Below are 24,626 nucleotides of genomic sequence, written 5' to 3'. Positions count from 1 at the left end.
GCCAAAAATGTCCATCTGGCTTACAAGAGTCTTGTCTTGTAGTAGTAACCAAAACGGGGGAGAGAGAGTGAAGGGAAATAGAAGGAAAGAGAGATAGAGAAGGAGGAAGAAGGGGGGAAAAAGGAGGGGATCACTTACTGGAAGCTTCTGGGCGCCCTTTTACGAAAGGAACATTTAGAAAGTTCGTTTTCTTGTGGGTTTTATTTTTTTGAGTTTGTGTTGTTTAAAAGTTCCCTTTTTCTTTCTTTTTCCTGGAAATTCGTTTTTCGTAGTCCTTTCAGCAAGGTCGAAATTTCTTGAGGCTGTATATTCTGGTGTTTTCTGGTATCTTCGAAAACTTCCCTGCGGTGAATATTCTGTTCAAAACATCTATTATCTTTTCTCGATAATAGAATTAGTTTTCAAGTGTCTTAGAAAACTAGATTCTTCTTTTCAACTTCTATTATCTTCTCTCGATAATAGTATTAGTTTTCAAGTGTCTTAGAAAACTAGATTCTTCTTTTCAACTTCTATTATCTTCTCGATAATAATATTAGTTTTCAAGTGTCTTAGAAAACTAGATTCTTCTTTTCAACTTCTATTATCTTTTCTGGATAATGATATTAGTTTTCAAGTGTCTTAGAAAACTTGGTGCTTCTTTTCAACGAATTTAATGTCTCGTCAAGACAGAGTTGTACAACGCCTTAGTAAATTCCAGGCGTCCCTTTTTATCCGAGACCTACAGTTCGACCGTTCTGGTCCCCTCGAAGCCTTGTTCACAACTGACTATTTTAACTCAAAATATCACACACGTGCCTCAATTTAGCGCGAAAACGTTGCATCCAATCAACGGGCATAAGGGAGTCAGGTGACATAAAAAAAAGGGGAAGCTAGGGAAGGGGGTAGGAAAGGGGTTAAGAAGAAAGGAAGGAAGAACAGAGCAGCAAAAAGAAGGAAAGAAAAAGGAAAGAAAGATGGTGGAAGATAATTTCCACACTCTCCCTAAAAAGAAAAAAGACAAAAAGAAAAAATCCTCAAACAACAATCTAATACCAAACGTATTCTGGATTTCTTTCATTTAAAGATTTAACAGACCTTACAGGCCTAGACTGAAAGTTTTCCCTGTCCTGACTAGTCCCCGAGCTCAGAGAATTGCCCTCTCCATCGTTAGAAGCTTGGTGAGAGTGGGTTATGGAAAGTTCTAAAGGACACAAGTTCCTCAAGGAATGTTCCTGAGTGCTGCCATCACTCCTTCTGATTAAAGCTGACCGAACTAAGCTATCCGATCCAGAAGTTAGATTAACCACCCTTCCCAAGGACCAGTAAGGACGAGACTTCATAGGGTTTTTTTATCAAAACGACATCACCCAGCTTAATCATATTTCAAAATCAGATTGGTAAAGATCCTGCGACAACTCCCTCAGACCCAAGAGATATTGTTCATACCATAGCGTTTTAAAACGATTCAAGAATTCATCTCTACATCCCAGACTCTCAATAAGATCTTCTTTACTAAGGGGGTTATTCAGGAAACAATCTTCTTCTAAGGACAAAAACACAGAGTTTTTATGGAAGGGATGCACAAAGGCATTAGGAGTAATCACCTCCAAGCCAGAGTCATCAGAGCAATGATAGGTCAAGGGCCGATCGTTAACAGATCCTTGCACATCTGACAGAACGGTCAAAAGTTGAAAATAACTTAACTTCCTACGTCCTATAACCTTGAAAAGACAACTTTTAACAACTCGAATTAATCTTTCCCACACAGCACCGTACCAAGCAGAATATAAAGGTATCGTTTGGTGTTTAATAAGATGGGCATCAACTGTCCCTCTAAATTCGTCAGACAAATAAACCTGTTTAACAAGGTCACAACCCGCCACAAAGGACTTTGCATTATCCGAATAAATGTGAGAAGGGACCCCATAAAAATTGAAAAATCTCAAAAATGCCAAAACCACAGACTGAGTGGTCATATCAGGCAACAGTTCCAAGTGTATAGCTCGCACACTAAAACAGGTGAGGATTAAAATATACATCTTTTTAGTTTCATCACCTTCATGCACCCACAAATGGCCAGTAAAATCGATCCCGGTGTGCAAGAACGGCTTAACTAAATTAACCCGATGCTTAGGCAAATTTGTAACCTTGGGATATCTAAAGGAAAGAGTGTTATATTTTTTGCAAACGACACAACAAGATATCACCGTTTTAATAGCTTGTCTAGCTTTGGGTATCCAAAATCCCAACATTCTGATTTTGCTAAGCGTAGCAGCAATTCCCAGATGCTTACACTTCAAATGACAATCCATGATTATCAAACTTGTAACATGACAAGACTTAGGAAGCAGAATAGGATGAAGGACTGCATCAGAAAAATAAGTAGATTTACCAATTCTACCTCGTGAGCGAATCAATCCTTCATCATCCAAAAATAAATTAAATTTAGAAACCAAAGGGGGGGCTTCACCGCCATCAGACTTAGACAAATAATCCTTTTCCTTAGAAAGGAACAGTCCTTGTGTCATTCTGAGCAAGTACAATCTCGCCTTAATACTAGAGTCGAGAACAATACCTCTCATTTTTGATATAAATCGGAATACAGCAATCAAAACTCCAATGAGCTTCTTCAGCGAAGAAAATCTCTCTACTTCAATTATATAACTGCCCTGAAAGACAGGTTCACAACCAGTAACTGTACTGATCAACATCTGGCTAGCCGGATTAAGACAATTCAGGTCATAACTAGGCCAGATCAAGTTATCTCCTCTTAACCATTCAGGCCCGAATAACCAACGAGTAAAAATCATTTTAAATTTGTTCAGGGACATACCCCTCGTGACAAAGTCAGCAGGATTGTCATCAGTCTTCACATACTTAAACTTCACTGTCAAACCCTTATCACTAAGATTTTTTACCATCGCTTTTACATCTTTTAACCAGTTATGAGTGAATTGACATTTCGTATGGACATTGTCAGATAAAACCCAGGACAGTACTACCTGTGCATCTACAGCGATAATCACAGAACTGAGCACTTCCAAAGGGAGTATTTTCATCAGAACAGAAATGTGCTTCATGCATAAATATACCGCTAACAGCTCCAAGGTGGGTAAGGTTCTCTTAACAGAGGGAACAACCCTGGCTTTAGCGAATATCAGTCTGGCTTCTCCATGCTGATGTAAATATACCGCGATTCCATAGGCCAGGTTCGAGGCATCACAAAACACTATCAACATAGCGGAAGAATCGGAAGCCACTGAGTAACAGTCGAATTCAAGCTCCCCGATACATACCAGATCCTTATACAACTTCTCCCAGTCAACCATAATGTCGGGTGGGACCGGCTGGTCCCAGGATACTTTCAACTTCCACAATTTACTAAGAAGGATCCTACCTTTAATAGTAACAGGGAGCATTAAGCCAAGGGGGTCAAAAACAGAGGAATTTACAGACAAAATATCCCTCTTAGAGGATACTGATCTTCCTTCAATGCAAGAACTTACTCGCATTTTGTCAGAGGAGGGGTTATACAAATAGCCCAATACCTTCTCAGTGTCAGAACCGTGGGAGGAGAGACTGTTATCCTGCAACATTCGCTTAGCAAGCACTTCATTGTTGCTACAGCAATTCCTCAAGGAAAATCCACCTTCCCCCATGACAGAAACAGCTTCCAAGTACAGCTGCATCAGAACTTCAGCAGAATTATGAGTTTTCACCAGATTGTCCACATAGAAGTGGCCCAAAAGCATCTCCCTGCAAGGACCAGGAGGGTATTTCTCCACATGATATCGAACCATGTAGCTCAGTATGAAAGGACTGGATACAAAGCCAAATATAAGAGTGTTGTATCTAAAGCAGATCAACTCATTACCCAATCTTAAAAAGAAGCAGAATCTATTTTTGTCACATTCGTCATTCAAACGAATCATTAAAAAGGCCTTCCGAATATCGGCCAGTAGAACATACTGGTTCATCCGAAACCGCAAAAGCAAATCCAGCATGTCAGTGCACATATTGACACCAGAATAAGCGCAGTCATTTAAAGAAGGTTTCCCACCGGTTCTCAAAGAACAATTGAAGACCGGTCTAATCTTGGTCGTGCACTGTAAATCCTGTTTTATCACCGGTCGATGAGGAATCCATACATATTTGTTAAAATCGGAAGGAGTAACCACAATCCTTTCAATTATTCCTTCCTTTTCTTGATCTAAGAAGACCTGACAATAATCCTCGTACAACCCCTGTTCCGTCAGCTTCTTCGATACGCGATTCAAAACTGACAAAGACACCTGATGATTAGCAGGCACCGATTTTAATTTTTCTTCATTCCAAGGCAAACTGACATAGTAAGAATTATCTATGAAGCGAATGGAGGAGCGAAAGGACTCAATCATATTCTTATCGAAATCACTGAATTCCTCCTCAACAATACCTAAGGTTTCCAAACTAAACATTTTTTCCACAGTCCTCTCAACAGAAGACTCCTCAAAACAACTGAACGGATCAGTATACACAGACTTGGGGTTCAACGCAAAATATACATGAGTGAGGTCGCACACAGAGTGTTCCTTGACGACTTGAGCATAATTCAATTCCAACCCCCTTTCCAGGTCTTTGGGAGGAGGAGACCCAAAATCCGCCAGATCACCAAACAAAACCATTCCTTGGGGAAATTCCCACACAAGGCCCTCTCTAAACTCCTTTAAATTCATAGGTCCCAAAAACCTAAGCACGTCCACACCCAGTAAGCCATATACAGGCAAAGTGTCATCTCTCAACTCCGAGAAATTAGCAGCCAATTTGACCTGATGTTTCTTAAGGTCTTCTACCACAGAATTCAATCCGTGAACACGAAACGAAAGGTCCATATCATCATCCACCAAGAACAACACAGAATGGCATGAATTTGGAAACCTCACTTGAAGATTAACTTCCTTCAAGTGTTTAACTTCTTTTCCCAAAAAGGTCTTAATCAGAAACTTACGATCTCTCATGGGAGTATTAATATCAGAAAAGGCATCCAACATTTTTCCAGACAAATAGGATCGCTCACTACCAGTGTCGATAAGGCAGTTGAAAGATACACTTTCACCAGATCCATTGTCGACGGCAACCTCAACAACAGGCAGTAACGAAGAGCTATTCAAGTGCCAACAAGCATTAGAAGCAGTAGATTCACCCCCAACAGAAGGACACAGCACTCTACAGTGACCCTTCTTATTACATAGCCAGCACATTCCATACTCCTTACCCTTGCAAATACATGACTCTCCTGCATGAGAAGGGCTCGAGCACTTGCTACATAAGCCAATCTCCTTACACCTCCTCAACCGGGCAGCATGAGAAGGAAAAAACTTGCAGGAATAACCGTTATGGTTATTGGTTCGGCAAAAATTACACTTAAATCCAATCTTAGTAGACTGGATATGAAAATTTTCCAGTGTGGAAGGTTTTTTAGCATCTGGAGAGCCCATGAACCTAGGGGAAAATGTTTTCTTAGGTATACTAGCCACCTTCCGAGGATATGTTTCCTTATTTTTACAAAACTCAATCGTTCGAAATATTTCCGAACTGTGGTCTAGTATGTCTTCCAGGGTAGGGTAATTATTTCCTATTTTATGTATCAACTCAGACCTAAAAAGAGTGGGCAGCTTACTAAAAACAATATGACTTAACAACTTGTTTCCGGGAGAGTTCATCTCCAAGAAATTTAAACTGAAGGAACTATTTAATTCGTGAACCTGAGCCTTAACAGAATTCAAGAACTTCTTTGCTACTAAATTGTTGCTTAACTTCTCTATACCCAATATATGGGAAAAAACAGAATCCACAATGTTGTCCTTATCTAGAAATTCCGACGCGAGAATGTCACTGGCTATGCGATAGTTTTCCTCAGATATAGAGAGGTGCCGCACCAGTTGAAAGGCGTAGCCAGACAAATGGTTTTTCAACACAACTAACCTCATGGCGTCATTTTCTAAGTCCACTACGCTATTTTCGAATTCCCGCTGAAAATTAAGGAAGGCTAATATATCGTTTTCTAAATCCTTTTCACTAAACTTGGGACATTCAATTTTGGGCGTCATCCCCAGACGTTTTTCCTTAATAAGAGAGACTTTGTGATTTGCACTATCCCTTACTTCTACCGAAGGCTTGAGTCTAGACAATTTTTCCAACACCTTCACTCGATGGAGAGCGCAATCCCTATTAAATGCCTTAATCTCCTCATCTTCTGTTCCCTCAATTAAATAGGCATTAATAATTTGCTCGTCTAATAAATCCACTGAAGCAATGTAATCATCTATCTGCTTTTTATATAACGTATAACCTACTTCATTTATTTCATCTAATGAGTCTAAAAATTCAAATACAGTTAAGATTTTATCTCTAATAATCTTTCTTTTTTGAAATAACATTGAGGTAGTGGGAGAGGTAGTCATTTTAGAATACTAAACCCCGCCCCTTCTAACCTATCAACGGCTAAATGCTAAACCACTACCCTTTTGGCGCGCGCGCCACAACAACGCTTCTTGGCGCCAAAAATGCCTGTAAAAAAAAGGAACAAGAAGCCAAAATGGCCGACGCAGAAACAAAGAAGAAGGAAGGAGGGAGGGAGGTACTATCTACGCGATGGACAGCAGCCGGTCATCAATAAGCCGAGACCAGTTTAGCAGAGAGTAGCTTACTAAACTGGCAGAGTTATTAACTCTATAAGTACCAATTTTTGGCAGAGTGAAGAAATTTTATTATCCACTTTGTCCCGTGGAAGTTAATTCTTCTTAAACAATTAATCGTTACTACTAACTCTGAAACTGAAGGAAAAAATTACAAACAAAAAGAGAAAAAATAGGAGAAACAGAATTTATTAACAAAGATATCTAAAGAAAAAGTAATGACCTCTATGGGCTGCCAAAAATGTCCATCTGGCTTACAAGAGTCTTGTCTTGTAGTAGTAACCAAAACGGGGGAGAGAGAGTGAAGGGAAATAGAAGGAAAGAGAGATAGAGAAGGAGGAAGAAGGGGGGAAAAAGGAGGGGATCACTTACTGGAAGCTTCTGGGCGCCCTTTTACGAAAGGAACATTTAGAAAGTTCGTTTTCTTGTGGGTTTTATTTTTTTGAGTTTGTGTTGTTTAAAAGTTCCCTTTTTCTTTCTTTTTCCTGGAAATTCGTTTTTCGTAGTCCTTTCAGCAAGGTCGAAATTTCTTGAGGCTGTATATTCTGGTGTTTTCTGGTATCTTCGAAAACTTCCCTGCGGCGAATATTCTGTTCAAAACATCTATTATCTTTTCTCGATAATAGAATTAGTTTTCAAGTGTCTTAGAAAACTAGATTCTTCTTTTCAACTTCTATTATCTTCTCTCGATAATAGTATTAGTTTTCAAGTGTCTTAGAAAACTAGATTCTTCTTTTCAACTTCTATTATCTTTTCTGGATAATGATATTAGTTTTCAAGTGTCTTAGAAAACTTGGTGCTTCTTTTCAACGAATTTAATGTCTCGTCAAGACAGAGTTGTACAACGCCTTAGTAAATTCCAGGCGTCCCTTTTTATCCGAGACCTACAGTTCGACCGTTCTGGTCCCCTCGAAGCCTTGTTCACAACTGACTATTTTAACTCAAAATATCACACACGTGCCTCAATTTAGCGCGAAAACGTTGCATCCAATCAACGGGCATAAGGGAGTCAGGTGACATAAAAAAAAGGGGAAGCTAGGGAAGGGGGTAGGAAAGGGGTTAAGAAGAAAGGAAGGAAGAACAGAGCAGCAAAAAGAAGGAAAGAAAAAGGAAAGAAAGATGGTGGAAGATAATTTCCACACATTGCCTCTTATGCGGGTTTGCCACCGTTCTTCGATTAGGGCCTTTTCATAGGCTACCTTGAGCTCCGATGGTTCTTCCTTCATGACAGCGATTTTGACTTGTCTGTCATATAGCCCCTCGATGAAGAAACCTATCACTTGACTTTTTATTACTTCATTGTTTGTATCTAGACTACCATACGAACCTATAGCCAAGTGCACTAACCTCTGCATGTAGTCCTGCAGAGTTTCGCTTCTACCCTGCTTAATATTTGCTAACTCCCTAACAAACTTGGTAGGATCTGCCTGGACTCCAATATAATTATCTAGAGCTCGCTTCAAGTCTACCCATGCCACACTCTCATTGTTGGCTAGTAGTCCTGAAACAAACTGTCCTATTGGGCCAGCCGTAGTAATTAACGCTAATTGGCATTTTTCTTCCTCTGTTTGGCCAACTATTCTAGTGTATTTATCTATATCATTTAGCCATCTTCTGTATTCCTGCGATCGTCTAGTGTCTAATGTTTTTATTTTTGCTAACAACGCCTCCCCCCTCAGAGAGTTCGAAATGGCCTTCCCTACATTGTGTAGTTCAGCCCCTAGGATCTGAGCGAAATCTGTGAAAAACTGCTGTTCCGTCTTTTACAATTATTTTCAAAATTATACAAGAAAGAAAGAAGAAAGAAAAGAAATATATATAACTTTTTTTTTTTTTTTTTTTAACAAAACTTTTTAAGAGCCGAGATTTAGAAAAAATATTGAAAAAATCAACTAACCTTTGCTTTTCCTCAGGTCCAGTGTTCTTTCTTCTTCTCTTTCTTGCTTCTGCGTTCGCGTTTCTCTTCGTCGATTAATTCACGTTGTGTTTTTTTTTTTTTTTTCTTCTTTGTTGTTGTGTATGTGGTAACCAAGTTCTTTTTGTGTAAGAGATCTTTTTGTTTAGTTTTGTTTTTGTTAAGAAAAAAGTTCTTACTTATCACTCTTGCGGAGTGAACTGGTCATCAATTAATACTATGTTGTATTGTGGAGTGGCCCCCAGGTTGGGAAATCGTAGTAGTGCGTAGGACTCCCTGGCTGTGGTACATAGCAGTTTTAATTACGTCGGTCGTCCGTGGGTTCACTTGTTTAGTAAGCGGTTGTCATGACAACGAGTTAAGACTAGTGAGTTATCTCACCTTAGACTGGAACTTTTTCCTTATCTTGCCTCTCGTCAATTGTCAAAAATGTCATAACAACGTTGAACCTGAAAACAAAGCGGTTGACAACTTAGAACGATCAGCCGTAACTTAAAAATATGCATTAAAAGACGTAAGTCACAATTGCGTTTGTTTTTATATAAAATTATATTTTACAATATTATACATATTTACAATTTAAACAGTTCGTCTTTTTTTTCTTTTGGTGGTTCTGAAGTTCACAGCGATAGTAACAGTTTTGTTCTCACAGTGATCTGAGGAGGGAAATTGACGTTTCAACGATCCGGTCTTCAGCGACGTTCTGTCCCTTGTTTCTCCTCTCTCCGCTAGCTCTCTCTTCTTCTCGTTAGATTCACCGTTTTTATTGGCATTTTGTCGCTTTGTTTTTCCTATCCACGCGTTCTGTCAATCAGCTGATCGATAATAGAACATGCGTTCTTTAGTCACGTTTTGACAATTTCTTTGCCGGTTCCTGACCTCAGATGATCATCCGATTTTATCTTCAGCTGACCGACACGTGAATTTACCACTCATGCCAATATCTGTACTTCCAGAGCTTACGAGGAATGTCACGTTTCTTTGTTTTGTAAACAAAAAAATCGTCGTCCGATTTCTCTGTTTATGACGTAAGCACTTTCTCTTTTCAACTGGTAGACAATCGATTATTCGATGCCCACTCTTTTAAATCTTTTATTAAAGAAGTTTTTTCTTTTCAGTTATGTATGATGGTTCCAGCCATCCATTACATAACAAGCCACGAATTGACTGCAGCCTCCACCTTTGACCGTACCTCCAACCAATTTTTATCAAGCTGGAGACCCGGTCCAAACCACATGCTGAGGATCCGAACCGAGTCATCTGTCCAGCTGAAGGGCGCCTGGAAGGTTGGCGTTGCCACTCCAGGTGCCCAACCACAGTCCTACCGACTTGCTGCGGTTTATCTTGGTCCCTGTAATTCTTTCATATTGAGCCAGCGCCTCCAACACAATCTCGATGTCTCTGAAGCTTGACACAAAGACCGTGACATCATCGGCAAACGCGGATACCTTGGCGGCTGAGCCACTGGGTATTGCAATTCCACGCAGGGCCAAATTTGTCTCGCCACGTCTCAGCTTGTGGAGCAGGGGCTCCAAAGCCAGGACATAGAGCAGGGGCGACAACTGACAACCCTGACAAACCGACCGAGAGATAACAAAGGGTTTCGAGTGCTTTCCGTTGACTTGCACGACGGCTGTAGGTGTCGATACATCACGGAGATCCACTTGCAGAAGTCCGGTTTAAAACAAGATGCCAAGAAGTCCGGTTTAAGACAGATGCCAAGAAACGATGGTTGACCCTATCGAAAGCTTTAGACTGATCTAAGTGATCAGTGTGGCTTCTATGTCGTTATCTATCCCTCTCTCTAGGATCGTGCGGATCAGGTGCAAGTTGTTCTGAATCAATCTCCCCTTCACAGCGTAGTTCTATTCCGGTTCAACCAACTCACCGATAACAACCTGCAGCTGATTCGACAGGACCTTGGCCAAAATCTTCAACTCTGTGTTTAGCAGAGTTATGGGCCTGTAATCGTCTAACTCTTCCCCACCATGCCCAGATATTACACTTTCATCTTGGCCCGAAGGCCACCGAGGTCCCCCTTCTTGCGAAGAAGTTCGGCTCTCTCTACTGTGCTAGAAAGCCACTTATGCCTGAAAGTATCCTGTACTTCTCTAAGGCCATCATTCGCCCATGTATGAAGTATTGTTGTCACATTTGGGCTGGTGCATCTGCTTCTAGTCTCTCAGTCCTGTATAGGGTTCAAAAGAGAGTCGCCAACCTGATAGGTCACTGAACTGTCTAAGCTTCAATCTCTGTCCCATCGATGAAATGTTGCATCCCTCTGCCTGTTTTACAAGTATTTTAATGGTATCTGTTCTGATAAACTACAGGCCCTTGTACTCCCTCGACGTAAATACCCCCAACAAAATTGACAAGCAGCAAAGTCCCACCCTTACACAGTAGAAATCCCTAGATGTAAAAAAAGCCTTCTACTTTAATAGTTTCTTCCCCAGAACTGCTAGACTTTGGAATTCCCTTTCGGGTTCCTGCTTCCCAACTGTACTGACGTGCAAAAGTTCAAATGTAATGTGAACCAACATCTTGCTATTCAACTCCCTACATAGTATCCCTGTAACTTATGTCCCAGGTAGTAGTTCCTACATCAAAGTGGCACTGTGCCTTGTTTTGGATGAAAATGTAATAATAATTTTTTTTTTTAAATGTTCATGAAAACAGTTTTTAGTTCTAAATGTTTTTCATGGAAATACCTTGGTAAAGTTGCAGTATAGCTAACACCAGAGAAATAGAAAAAAAAATGCAACAAATAACGTTTACCAAACACATTAAAATTTTATTTTGTACCAAAAAATTTTCTTCCTTTTATTTATTTTTTGTTTCATTTTTTAACACAAAATAATTGCTTATCAAGGACCAAAGTCCACTCGAGGATAAACGTTAATGAGTATGTAATGTGAAGGTGAAACGACATAGTAAGGATTTATAGCAATGGTTTAGCTGCTTAGAATTTGATTATTAAAGAGGACGGGTCAATAAGAATTTGTTTACATTGAACTTGAAAATGAACGTGTTGTAGTCGACTGGGGAAGCAGCTGCTTGATATTGTGTTACATGGGCGATTCTAGGAAATAAACTTTGCTCGTTATTGTCAGTGGTTATAACAAGACGTTTGGCTTTTTTTTATGTGTTAAGTATGCATTATAAACACCATTTACAAAACAAGACAATCGAGGAAAATTTAAAGCCTGCGCTAACTTTTAGGCACAATAAAATTTTGGTTTGAATCTGAGTCATTGAAAAGTTCAGTTTTATGTGTAGGGAGTAATATGCTTGGAAGGAAAGAGTTTATCTGAAAGTACATCCTTTAAACTCCTCGGCCTAACGCTCTCAGGAAACATGAGTTGGAACAATTACATTGAGAGTATCGCCAGGACCGCTGCAAAGAAAATAGGTTCTCTCTACCGTTACTAGAAAGATACTAACGCCCGAAAGTATCCTATACCTCTATAAGGCCACCATTCGCCCATGTATGGAGTATTGTTGTCATATTTGGGCTGGTGCATCTGCCACTAGTCTCTCGCTCCTAGACAAGGTTCAAAAGAGAGTCGCCAATCTGATAGGTCCTGAACTGTCATCTAAACTTCAGCCCCTGTCCCATCGACAAAATGTTGCATCCCTCTGCCTTTTCTACAAGTACTTTAATGGTGAATGCTCTGACGAACTGCAAGCACTTGTGCCCCCTCGACGTAACTACCCCCAACAAACACGACAAGCAGCTAAATCCCACCCCTTCACAGTAGAGATCCCTAGATGTAAGAGAGCCTTCTACTCCAGTAGTTTCTTCCCCAGGACAGCTAGACTTTGGAATTCCCTGCCGGGTCCCTACTTCCCCAACTGTACTGACATGCAGAAGTTCAAGTGTAACGTGAACCGACATCTTGCTGCCCAACTCCCTACACAGTACCCCTGATGCCTATGTCCCAGATAGTAGCCCACTACATCAAAGTGGCAATGTGCCTTGTTTGGAGTGAAAATGTAATTAAAAAAAAAAAAAAAAAAGAAGGAATTGAAAGACATGTTTATAAGTGCATTTATTTATTTTTTGAGGCAGGGATATCTTTTCTTTGGTTTTCAGTTTTATTGTAACAGTCGTTAGAAAAAGGGTTTTGGCTTTAAAAGCAGATTTTTCTCCCCATACCATTAATCTAAAGTCTGATTAACGTACTCTCAAACTTAGGATTAGTTGGTAATGTAAGTCTTTTTTACTATTTTCTAAGACTGGAGTTATGTGAATCAACTCGACGATAACAAATTCAGAAATAATAAATATTACAATCAGTTTTTTTCTGTACATTGAAGAGTTCCCACCTCAACTAAACAGGTTCTATTTATACATGCACATAGACATCACATCTGCTCCCTCCTCTGTGTTCAGATTGTTTCCTTCTTCTTCTGAACTGTTGCTTGGATACTTCAGAGTTTTCTTATTTGGCGTTTTGTTGGTCTTAGGTATAATTTTTTTAAAAATGGATTCTTGTCAGCATTCGAACATTTTCAGTTCCAACCCATTCAGTCCAGTTTCCTGAACTCGACTTCCGCCATCTTGACTGCCGGTCTTATACTACCTCATTCCAATGTGTAGCATCATTGACATGCAAATTACATCAAACTACATTTTCCCCTGATCCTTAAAGGTCACCTCATAAACTTAAAACCCAGCTAATCTCTCTACTAGCCTACTTGGCTAGACACATGATACACTTTTGTTTAAAAGTGACTTTTTTTTTAGCAAATACAATGGGATTTCATTTTAAATTCCTCATTTAAAAAGAGGGCTTTTTACTACATATAAGTCAACTGAATCGCATTTTAAGTTCTTTTAAAAGCGATGACGTTTTTCAAAAACCAAAAACCAAAAACCAAAATCCGTCTCGAATTGTACTTTCAGAAAATAACTACCAGTTAAATGTTTAAATAAATATACACATATTTTAAATTATCTATAGCATGACGAATTTTCTCGTTGACTTTCGAATGTACTTCCAACATTTAACCGAATCATATTCCAACACGTTCATTTCACAATGACAATTAAAAAAGAAAATCCAATGAATCCCACTAGGAATACCAAACAAAAAAAATACAAAAAAGGTCCGACTCACTTCATCATCATCGTATCTTCACCTCTCTGACCACAGCTCATTTAAGTTTTTCCTTTCTCAACACTTTCGATTTTTAAAGTTTGACATGAATCATTTTAATCTTTCCATTTTTCAACACTTTCAATTTTTTAAAAAATTCGACTCGTATCATTTAATATTCCTATTCTTGATACTTTCAATTTTTAAAGGTTCATGCGAATCATTTATATCTTTCCATTTTTCAATGCTTTCAATTTTTAAATTTGATGCATGCCATTTGATATTTCCATTCTTTCGACACTTCTAATTTTCGCAGTTTGATGTGACTCATTTAATCTTTCCTTTTGATAACACTTTCAAATTTTGTCTTGGTCACAGCGACTTTATTTTTCAGGCCGAAATAGCTTATAATTAAAAAACAAAAATGGATTCTTGTCAGCATTCAAACATTCTCAGTTCAGGCCCGTTCAGTCCAGTTCTCCCAAATTCGACTCCCGCCATCTTTACTGCCGGCCTTATATTACCTTATTCCATTGTGTAGCCTCATTGATATGCAAATTACATTACAAACTACATTAGGGCTATAATATCTGCATCTTCCTTCTCCTCTTTCTAGTGATATTATGGAACTATTTTCATAAGCACAATATTTGGTGTATGAATATAGACAATATAACTCACTTCACTCTTGGGCAAGGGTTGACTGACATGCATGCTTCTACCCTCACACACACACACACACACACACACACACATATATATATATATATATATATATATATATATATACATAAAGACACCATTAGTTCTATAATGATATCATCATCCCTTGGTGGTTGTTGGTGAGTCCTGTCTTTGTGAATTCTTTACATTTGTGATGTGTGTCAAAAATTTATTTGTCACCTCACATTATAATTGCAGATTCACCTCTGCATTTTTTTTTATTATTCATGGTGTTAAGTGGTAAATTAGCATGAACTTGTGTTTACTTTGTTTAAATAATATGAAATCTCTGGGTCCTATGCTAGTTTGTTTAGCTTTACTGTTCTGTGCGATTTTTCAATGTCTTTTTCTTTCTTTTTTTTTTTTTTTTTTGCTGTGCAGCTTCTATATGGCAGCTTCTATGCCTTTGTCTATACCTAACTTCTGAGTAGTGCTTTTGTTTTCAATATCCCCATATGCGATCATTTCAGGATTCATTTTAGTAAGTTTTGGGGAATGATGAATCTGGTTTCATGTATGACTTATGCCTCATTTTGTTGTCAGTTCATTCCTCACATGTTAAAAGTGTTCTGCTTACTTATTGCTCCAGTCATTTTGTTGTATTTGCCTTTTTTCAGTGCTCTGGTGGTGCGATGCTGCTGAGATTCCTCCATTATTTCTGATAAGGTGATTGATTTTGAAATGCTGTTAGCTACAAACGTGTTGATAAATCCTACAATAATCTGTTCTTTTGGTGAGACTACATTTTGATAATTCATAGGTTGCTGAGAGAGTATATCCACTGGATTATCTTTACCGCTAATGTATTTTATTGCATAATCATGTTGTTGTAGATGTAGAATCCATTGCCAAATCCATGCGGGGGGGGGGTACCTTTGCAACTGAAGATAGTTGTTAATGCTTGATGGACGTTCATTATTAGAAAGTTCTGTCTATAAAGGTAAAAGTGCAATGTTTTTTGCAAGCTCATATAATTGTTAAGGCTTCTTTTTCTAATTGACATTACCGGCGTTCCCCTTCGGTTGGAGTCCCGGATGCATAGCTAATGGAAATGAGTATTCCTTGTTTGTTTTTTGTTTTAGCACAGTATTACTCTTGGTCCCACAGAACTAGCATCTACAATGACAGATGTTTGTAGTTTTGGGTCAAAGTGCATGAGCAGTTTGCGCTGAATGATTACATTCTTCGGCATGGTCCTGCTTCTGCCATTCTATGTTTTCTCGCATTCACATTTCTCATGGTTCACTGAGTGTTGCCAATTGTGGATTATCATGGTGTCGTTTTCCAGGTCTATCCTGACTTTTGCCTTTTGCATTGAGGCTCTTGACAGCAGAAGAAGGATATCTGAACTAACAACATCTTATAGTGATATTGTATCCGCCCAAGTGAACTGGTATCATATATATATATTTTCTATTGCATTTTCATCCCAAACAAGGCACAGTGCCACTTTGATGTAAGGGGGCTACTATCTGGGACATAATTTGTAGAGATACTATGTAGGGAGTTGAGCAGCAAGATGTCTATATTACCCTTGAACTTCTGCATGTCAGTACAGTTAGGGAAGCAGGAACCCGAAAGGAAATTCCAAAGCCTTGCAGTTCTGGGGAAAAAACTATTAGAGTAGAAGGCTTCTGGCATCTAGAGATCTCTACTGTGTAAGGGTGGGATTTTCTGTTGTTGGGTTTGCCAGGGGTAGTACAAGGGCTTGTAGTTCATCAGAGCATCGACCATTAAAATACTTGTAAAACATGCAGAGGAATACAATAATATTTGCCACAAAATTTCAATTTTTCTCCTCCCCCAAATTTTAAATCTTTGAGTCCCTCCTGGTAAGTAATCTTTTTATCAGATGCGTAAAGAGTCCATACACACCATACTGAAACAAGCACTAAGACTGCACAGTTTTTAGCCTCAGCTTCAAACTGATATTTCCTGTTTGTGGCATCCAGTGGACAAAACAACATTTTCTTCTGTAATATTCACCTTGACTATATTTTCACAAGTGTCAGAATATATAGCTATCACATGTCTATGAGAGCCACATCATCTGCAAGCTAAATAGTTCCCATCAGTTCCTATGAGGTTTCCGTGAAGGACATGCATGGAAGGAATGAAGTCTTGTGTGTCACTGTCTTAGTTGGGCCCAACTGTAGAAGATAAATACACATGTTCTCGATTCCGGCATTAAAATAAAAAAAAAAACATTGTACCGAATTACATATACACAAACAGAACCTTTATTATGAACAATGGCAAAAACATAAGTGTGTGTGTGTGTGTGTGTGCGTGTGCGTGTGTATGTGTGTGTGTGTGTGTGTACATGTGTGATTAGGCATAGTTCTGTAATGTTCATTAATGTTGTTTCGAGATAATTTATGCTTGTTCAATGTTCATGTTTATAATTAGACAAACAATGTCTTACCTCGATAAGTTTTAGTTAAGAATGAAACAACGAAAGGAAGTCTCATTTTAACATTTAATAAACAACTTGTACCCTAATAAACAAAGTCTACATATACATATATATATAGATACAGCACTTTCCCTCGACACTAGCGCACAAGTTTATGTATTTGGTGACTTCAATGTCCACCACAGTAACTGGCTTGGATTCTCTAATTACACAGACACAGCTGGTACCACAACACATAGCTTCTCTATATCACATTCCTATCACAGACGGTTACATTTCCAACCTGTTTCCCTGACCAGCAAGAACAATACGCATCAATTTTAGATCTGTTTTTGACCACAGTTCCTGATGATTGTGTTACAAACTCCCACATCCCACTTGGGAATGCTGATCATGTAGTGATAATAGTTGAAATCACCCTAAACTCTAGAGCCAAAATGGAAGAGTCATTGCTCAAAACAACGAGATATTATAAAAAGGCCGACTGGGAAGCCATCAGGGATCTTATTAGAGATGCCCCATGGCGAAATATCTTTTCACTTCCTGCTGAACAGTGCACAAATGAGACCGCTAAATGGTTCAAAACAGTAATTGAAGCACATGTCTCCACGCGGAAATTTTATAGCAAGCCCCACTCTCCCCAATGGTTTACTTCCACATGTGCAGCTGCCATTGCGCAAAGGCAGCACGCATACCACAGATTTAACTGACATAAGTCCAGTTCAAACAGACAGAAGTATATAGAAGCTAGAAGTAACTATAAGAAAGAAATAGCGACAGCTAAGAGAGAATTTACTGAAACCACCCAAAAACGCATCAAAGCTCAGAAATTAGGAACCCGTGATTTCTGGAAAATCTACAACAGTGTAGTAAATAATGGGCAATCAACAATTCCCCCTCTATCCAATAATCATGAAGTTGTTTGCTCAGTAACCGAGAAGGCTAACATGCTTGCCAGTCGGTTTGTCTTCAACTCCACACTAGACCCTGCTAACCACCCTCTCCCAGACTTTCCTTTGCGGACAGACGCCACACTTGACGATCTGAAAATCGCCCCTTCTCAGGTGCATGCTATTATAAAAAATCTTGACACTGCAAAAGCAAGTGGATCTGATCTCATCCTGGCTGTGCTCTGCCGAAGTAGCAACAGTTCTCTCCAAACAAAACTTTATAACAAATGTCTTAATGAATCTTGCTTTTCTTCCTGCTGTAAAAATGCTTCTGTGGTACCAGTTTTCAAGAATTCTGGCGAAAGAACTGACCCAGCAAATTACCGCCCCATTAGCCTCCTCCCAATTTTTGCCAAAATATTTCAGTCCATAATTAACCAAGCTCTAGTCCATCATCTTACAGATAATAAACTTCTTACCAACCAACAATATAGATTTAGGCAAGCCCATTCCATAGCAGACATCCTAACTGTAATCTCCGAGCATATATACCATTCACTTGACAAAGCAGGGGAGGCTAGAGCAGTAGCCCTAGATATATCTAAGGCTTTTGACAGGGTATGGCACGAAGGTCTTCTCAGGAAAATCAGATCCTATGGTATCACTGGACAAATACTTAACATAATTAAATCCTTCTTTAGTAAGAGAAAAATCCAGGTTGTCCTCGATGGCCGTACATCTAAACAATATGATATAAATGCGAGAGTGCCTCAGGGGTCTATCCTGGGATCTCTATTATTCCTAATATTCATAAATGACCTCCCTGATAAAATTGTCTGTGAGATGGGTATATATGCTGATGACACCACGCTCTATAACAGACACAACAGGAAAACAAATGAACACATATCTAAAGAAATGGCAGAAACACTAGAGGAAAACCTCCAATCTGTAGTGGAATGGGGACAAAAATGGATGGTCACATTCAATGCTGCCAAGACTAAACTTGTTTCCTTCAATAATTACAAGAAAACTTCTCTACCATCAATAGCAATGGTCAAAGACTCTTTATCTGAAAGCACATCTTTTAAACTCCTCGGCCTAACGTTCACAGGAAACATGAGTTGGAACAGATACATTGAGAGCATTGCCAGGACCGCTGCGAAAAGGTAGGTTCTCTCTACTGATGCCTGAAAGTATCCTGTACCTCTATAAGGCCACCATTCGCCCATGTATGGAGTATTGTTGTCATATTTGAGCTGGTGCATCTGTTACTAGTCTCTCACTCCTAGATAAGGTTCAAAAGAGAGTCGCCAACCTAATAGGTCCTGAACTATCATCCAAGCTTTAGCCTCTGTCCCATCGATGCAATGTAGCATTCCTCTGCCTTTTCTACAAGTACTTTAACGGTGAATGTTCCGACGAGCTGCAAGCACTTGTACCCCGCTCTACGTAAATACCCCCGACAAACACGACAAGCAGTAAAATCCCACCCCTTCACAGTTGAGATCCCTAGATGTAAGAGAGCTTTCTACTCCAGTAGTTTCTTCCCCAGAACTCCTAGACTTTGGAACTCCCTGCCTGGTTCCTGTTTCCCCAACAGTACTGACATGCAAAGTTCAAATGTAACGTGAACCAATATCTTGCTGCCCAACTCCTCACCTAGTACCCCCGTAGCCTGTGCCCCTTATAGTAGCCCCCTACATCAAAGTGGTAATGTGCCTTGTTTGGGGTGAAAATATAATTAAAAAAAAAATCTTTTTAATTAAAAATTTTTTTTTTCGTTAGTTGCGTTAGTAGAAGAGAGAAACGGGTTGAAGTGTTCTTGTATAAAGACAGATTTAATATCATGCTGGCTGGTTGAAAAAGAAAATAGTTCAGTTCCGTTTACACGTGTTTACGGCTAGTAGTTGTCGAGACGGAGGAAGCCTGTTACAGGAGAAAGAAAGGGGCAAGGTGTTGTCATAGGTGTGTGTGTTGTATTGATGAGAGAAGTTCTTTAGCATGATAAATAAAGTTTGTGTGGGTACCGCACGTGGAAATAAATGTGAGTTTGAAGAGAGCCATAGCTAGCTTGTTGTACTCACGTTCTGCCTAGGGCCGAAGTCCCAGGTGAAGTCTGCTCCCAGGCAGGGTCAGGATGAAAGAGTAAGACGGGTTTGTGATTTTGCCTTTTATGTACTCGGTCATGTGATTGTGATTGAACAAGCCAGGAAGAAAATGGATTTAGCTCCTGCCTGTGATGTAGCAAGTTTCATCTGCTACAAAGTATAATTCGATGGAATCATTTTATGTGTCATGTATGTTTTTGATCATGTGAAGGTGAAAAGAGAAAGAATAAATAAACGGAAGTGGAGAGAAAGAGAAGCCATAACGGAAATTAGTATCGCTCCCTGCCAAAGACAAGGTCAAAAGGGATGATAATTTTTCTATTGTTTCCCTTTTACAATATTTGTGCAAACCTGATATAGCAGTCGTAATAATTGCTGTACACCTATGATGAAAATGAGTCTGTCTAACGGTTACAAAAAGACAACACCAGAATCATTCAGTGAGTAACTGCCAAGGTTGCTTGGGTAGTGTGTCAGGTTGTATTGATGGAATTGTGTGCATTGTGTCAGGTCATGTTGACAAAATTGTTTGGGATCATGCCAGGTCGTGTTGACAAAATTGTTTGGGATCGTGCCAGGTTGTGTTGACAAAATTGTTTGGGATCGTGCCAGGTTGTGTTGACAAAATTGTTTGGGATCGTGCCAGGTCGTGTTGATGGAATTGTTTGGGATCGTGCCAGGTTGTGTTGACAAAATTGTTTGGGATCGTGCCAGGTCGTGTTGATGGAATTGTTTGTCACCATGCCAGATCGTGTTGATGGAAGTGTTTGATACCGTGTCACGTCGCATCGACAGTATTGTTTGCGTTGAATTGTGTAGATGGGGGCATTCAGTTTACTTTTGTTGTTCAGGTGACTTGATGGTTATTGCAGTCACACTGCAGCGTGTGATAACAATATTGTTATGGCCCTATTTAATGGGTCACAAGGAAAACAGAACACTGGAATAAAGTAACAAAAAGTATTGACAGGAACATACAAAAGTGAGGGTTGTTCATTCAGCCGACAAACAACCTTGGTTGGTCCACCAGATATCGACTCCCACCATATGGCTTTGTCTTCCAGTATTTATTGTGTATGGATCAGTTAACTCGTAAGTAACACAAGTAGTCCGTCAGGACAACACCCCTCCCTCCCAAGCTAATTACTCCGAAAAGGTGCATCAATATTTCTTTTAATTTCAATGTGCCATGTAGGGTTTTGATAGTTTCCACTGTTGTGTTTTGACCAGACACTTAGGACAGATGAAAAAGAAACACGAATATACAAGTCGGAGAACAATAAAAGTGTATTTAACTTCAAATAAATACAATATATAAAATAAACAGGTTGCAAAACAATTGCGTTTGCGGCTTTTTAAGAAGTCCAAAAAGTTCTTATTTTAACGTCTTCAGTTTGATGACCCCATTCAAGTTCGGAAAGAAGAGAGATGAAATAATAAGTCTTTCCTCCACAGAGGTTTGAACGAAAGAGGGAATTTAAAGGGAATCTCTAGTCCCGCTTAATAAATAGGTTGCCGTGATTGGTCGATGAGCGGCACCTTTAGCCAATGAGACAGGGCCTCATTTAAAGTGTAAGGAAAGGAAATGAGAAGATGAAAAGGGAGGTAACCACTTCTTGAGGGGTTTATTGTTCGGGTGAATATTTTTTCTTTCAACCTACAAGAAAAATGTTTTATTGCAATTTGCTCATGTATTACTCACAAGAATTTAATAAAACAATTCATTACTTGCATGGGTATTCTCTGTCACAAGTTATTAAGAGTCTATGAATCCACCTTGCTTGCAATAATCCATCAAACAAAAAGTGATTTTGCTCCAGGGGATTTCCACTAGTGTTGCTAACTTGATGAACTCTCTATTTGTAAGAGGTCTAGCAGTTATTCCAAAAACTGTTTGAGTATTATCAATTTGATGCACAATACTGAGAAAAATAGAATTGCAACTGATACCTGTTGTGGTGTAGCTGAACTTTTCGTATCCAGTGTAAAATCGCCCACAGTTGCATAGTCAATTATGACTGGGTCAGTTAACGAAGGTGATATCACTTTAGGACTAATGATAGAGTACCCTGCTTGTTTTTGATTTTTTGGTTTGTGGTCAGGCATTGTTCTTGGTTGGGGAGAGCTACTTGTAGTGGACTTGTGGTATATTATATATATCCCCCAGTCGTACAAAATAGGAAAAATGAATTGAATTGAGAAAGGAACGAACAACGCGTAAATTGAAATAAGCGAACTAGAATTTATTTCGTGAAGAAACAAATAAAAGAAAGGATACAGCACGTGTTTAGTTTGGCGTGCGTCTCTTGTTGTTAGCTGGTGAGAGGGAAAGTCTATTGTTGTAGAGAGAAAGAGTGAGAAAGTCAATCCAGGCCATGGCCATGGAGAGAGAAAGCGTGTAAGGTGTACATACTGTCTGTTGGCTCTTGCCCCACACATAGTAGCAATGAAGCGCGCAGGTGCGTGCCCTGAAGGGAGCGGTTGGTCCGTCGACCGCTCAGGTCGGGAGCTTAATTGAAAAGAAGGAAACAGCTCAGGTCTCTTGCTTTTGTAGTTGTTTCTGGTGGTCTTTTGCGCATGTGTGCATTTCCTTTAAAGGGAAGTGACGTTATCCATGTGTGCGTATGTGTGCATTTCCTTTAAAGGGAAGTGACGTTGTCCATGTGTGCGCATGTGTGCATTTCCTTTAAAGGGAAGTGACATTGTCCATGTGTGCGTATGTGTGCATTTCCTTTAAAGGGAAGTGACGTTACCCATGTGTGCGTATGTGTGCATTTCCTTTAAAGGGAAGTGACGTTGTCCATGTGTGCGTATGTGTGCACGTATGTGTGCGTACATGAGTGTACGTTAGCGTGTGAGTGTATGCACATGAATGTGAGTGTATGTACGTGAACGTGAATATATGTATGTGTGTGTATGTGCATGCGTATGTTTGTGTGCGCGTATGTGTATGACAAGAAAAGTGGCTTGAGATGTGAATGCGTGTTTTGTGTGAGACTAGAACAGGCTTGCACATACTTTTGTTTAGTCTACAACAATATCAGTTTGCTTTTGTCTTCTATTTGGCCTTTAATGGCCCTAGAACAAGGAAAGTTTTCTTTTAATTTGTCTTTTAAGACTTAAGCATTGTACTTAAGCATTGTACTTCTTCTTTTTTTTTTTTGCATGAATTATTGATTGTCTGGTTCCATAATTTAAATTCATGCATCTAGTCTGAACATATTAGGTTTGTGGCATTTCTTAGTACATAGATTTTTAACTTATTAGTTTTCCCAAATAGTGTCAAATTTGTTAGACATTCTCCTTCAAATTTGTGTACCATTAATGGCCTTTGCTGTTTTGTGTAATCTCAGCATTATGGGTCTATTTAATTTTTTCTATGTCTTTAAATTTAATCTCGAAATATCTGACCCTGAGTTCAATTGCATTTATATTTTTTATTAAGCATTTTTACTGTAACATATTTGTGTAAACCTTCTTCATTTTCGGTTTCCATTAAACACACACGTTTTATTCTTAACTTTATTACTGTAATTGGAACTTTTGTGTCCAATTTTTTACATGCCAAATATTTTTTGACAGGTAAGGACAGTCTCTTAACCAATGCAAATTTCAACACCGATTACAAGGTGGCGAACCTTTTCTTTCAGAGAATTCTTTTTTAAAAGTGTCCAGATATATGTGGCCATTTTTTCTATCGTGCATTTTCTGTTTGATTACTTTTTTATGTGTGACTCCAGACTCAATATCTTTTGAATCTTTTTAATAATTTCTATCCACACTGAAGTTGGATAGTTTAAATTCGTTGCAGTGTTTATTAACCATGGCAACATATGTTGTGAAGTCATCTTTATCATTTTTCACCTGGTTCAGACATTTTGATCATTTATAAAATAAAGAGACTTTTGGGTTAACAGTTCTGTAAGAAGCTCCACCGTTTTGGTGAAAGATAGTTCCAAAGTTTTTTGTGGCAAAATAAAATGCACAAATTTATTATGTTCAGTCGTCTCTAATTTGCGCAACAGCAAACAAACTTCTTACTGGTCAGACAAAGACTAGCAGTCTATGCTAAAAAAGTTTTTTATTGTCTGTAATAAGCTGAAAATGTCGGGTTTGTATTACTGTACACATAGATTCGAAAAAGTTGTCAAAAAACAAATATATAACAAATAAATGTTATCAAAGGCAAGATAAGTTACTTTTCTACCAAACTGGATATATTTTTTGTGTTTTATTCAATGTAACATGTTTATTCAGATCGAAAACCATACAGTGTTTACCGATGTATTGGAACATTCAAGATGGCGTCTGATTCTCTCTTTAACACGGTAAGTGTGGGAAAAGATGCTATAAATAAAAAACCGGATAAAATACTGTTAAAAACTCGCTCAATATATGTTACCATGACATAGGTTGACATATATTCGGCGGGTTTTTAATAGTATTTTGTATGGTTTTTTATTTATAACACCTTTTTCCAAACTTACGGTGTTAAAGAGGGTGTGAGACGCCATCTTGAATTTTCGAATACATCGGTAAACACTGTATGTTTTTCGAGCTGAATAAATATGTTACATTGAATAAAAACACGAAAAATATACCCAGTTTGGCAGAAAAGTAACTTATCTTGCCTTTGATAACATTTATTTGTTATATATTTGTTTTTTGACAACTTTTTCGAATCTATGTGTACAGTAATACAAACCCAAAATGTCTTACCTTCTGGCGCGTAACAGAAGTGTGGTTAGAAGCAAGAAAGAGAAGTCTTACCGTGGGTGCTCAGCGAGTGAGTACAGGCGAAGAAAAGGAAGAACAA

The 24,626-nt window shown here is 38.8% G+C and overlaps 1 protein-coding gene across 1 annotated transcript; it reads right to left on the bottom strand.

The window, feature by feature from the left end:
- Window positions 1-1,355: 1,355 nt before the first annotated feature.
- Window positions 1,356-15,046, bottom strand: LOC145263151 (uncharacterized). The gene is made up of 3 exons (XM_080120144.1): window positions 14,971-15,046; window positions 2,450-6,337; window positions 1,356-2,344 (listed from the first exon to the last, which is right to left on the bottom strand). Exons 1-3 carry the CDS (start codon window positions 15,044-15,046, stop codon window positions 1,356-1,358), a joined length of 4,953 nt encoding a protein of 1,650 aa, XP_079976270.1.
- Between the last annotated feature and the right edge of the window lie 9,580 nt (window positions 15,047-24,626).

Source organism: Euprymna scolopes, chromosome 3 (assembly GCF_053919585.1).
Source record: "Euprymna scolopes isolate OS-2025 chromosome 3, ASM5391958v1, whole genome shotgun sequence".
Classification (NCBI taxonomy): Eukaryota; Metazoa; Mollusca; class Cephalopoda; order Sepiida; family Sepiolidae; genus Euprymna; species Euprymna scolopes.
The sequence above is the reverse complement of the archived record's forward strand: the minus strand, read 5'-3'. Positions and strand labels throughout refer to the sequence as shown.

What these genes read in the sequence shown, in the direction of transcription:
- LOC145263151 (XM_080120144.1), bottom strand. Translation starts at nt 15,046, where the DNA reads ATGGAGGAATCTCAGCAGCATCGCACCACCAGAGCACTGAAAAAAGGC. An exon ending in CAAAATGACTGGAGCAATAA is followed by an intron (nt 6,338 to 14,970) that starts GTAAGCAGAACA and finishes TTGAATTTTTAG; the next exon opens with ACTCATTAGATGAAATAAAT. An exon ending in TTTGTCTAAGTCTGATGGCG is followed by an intron (nt 2,345 to 2,449) that starts GTGAAGCCCCCC and finishes TTTCTGATGCAG; the next exon opens with TCCTTCATCCTATTCTGCTT.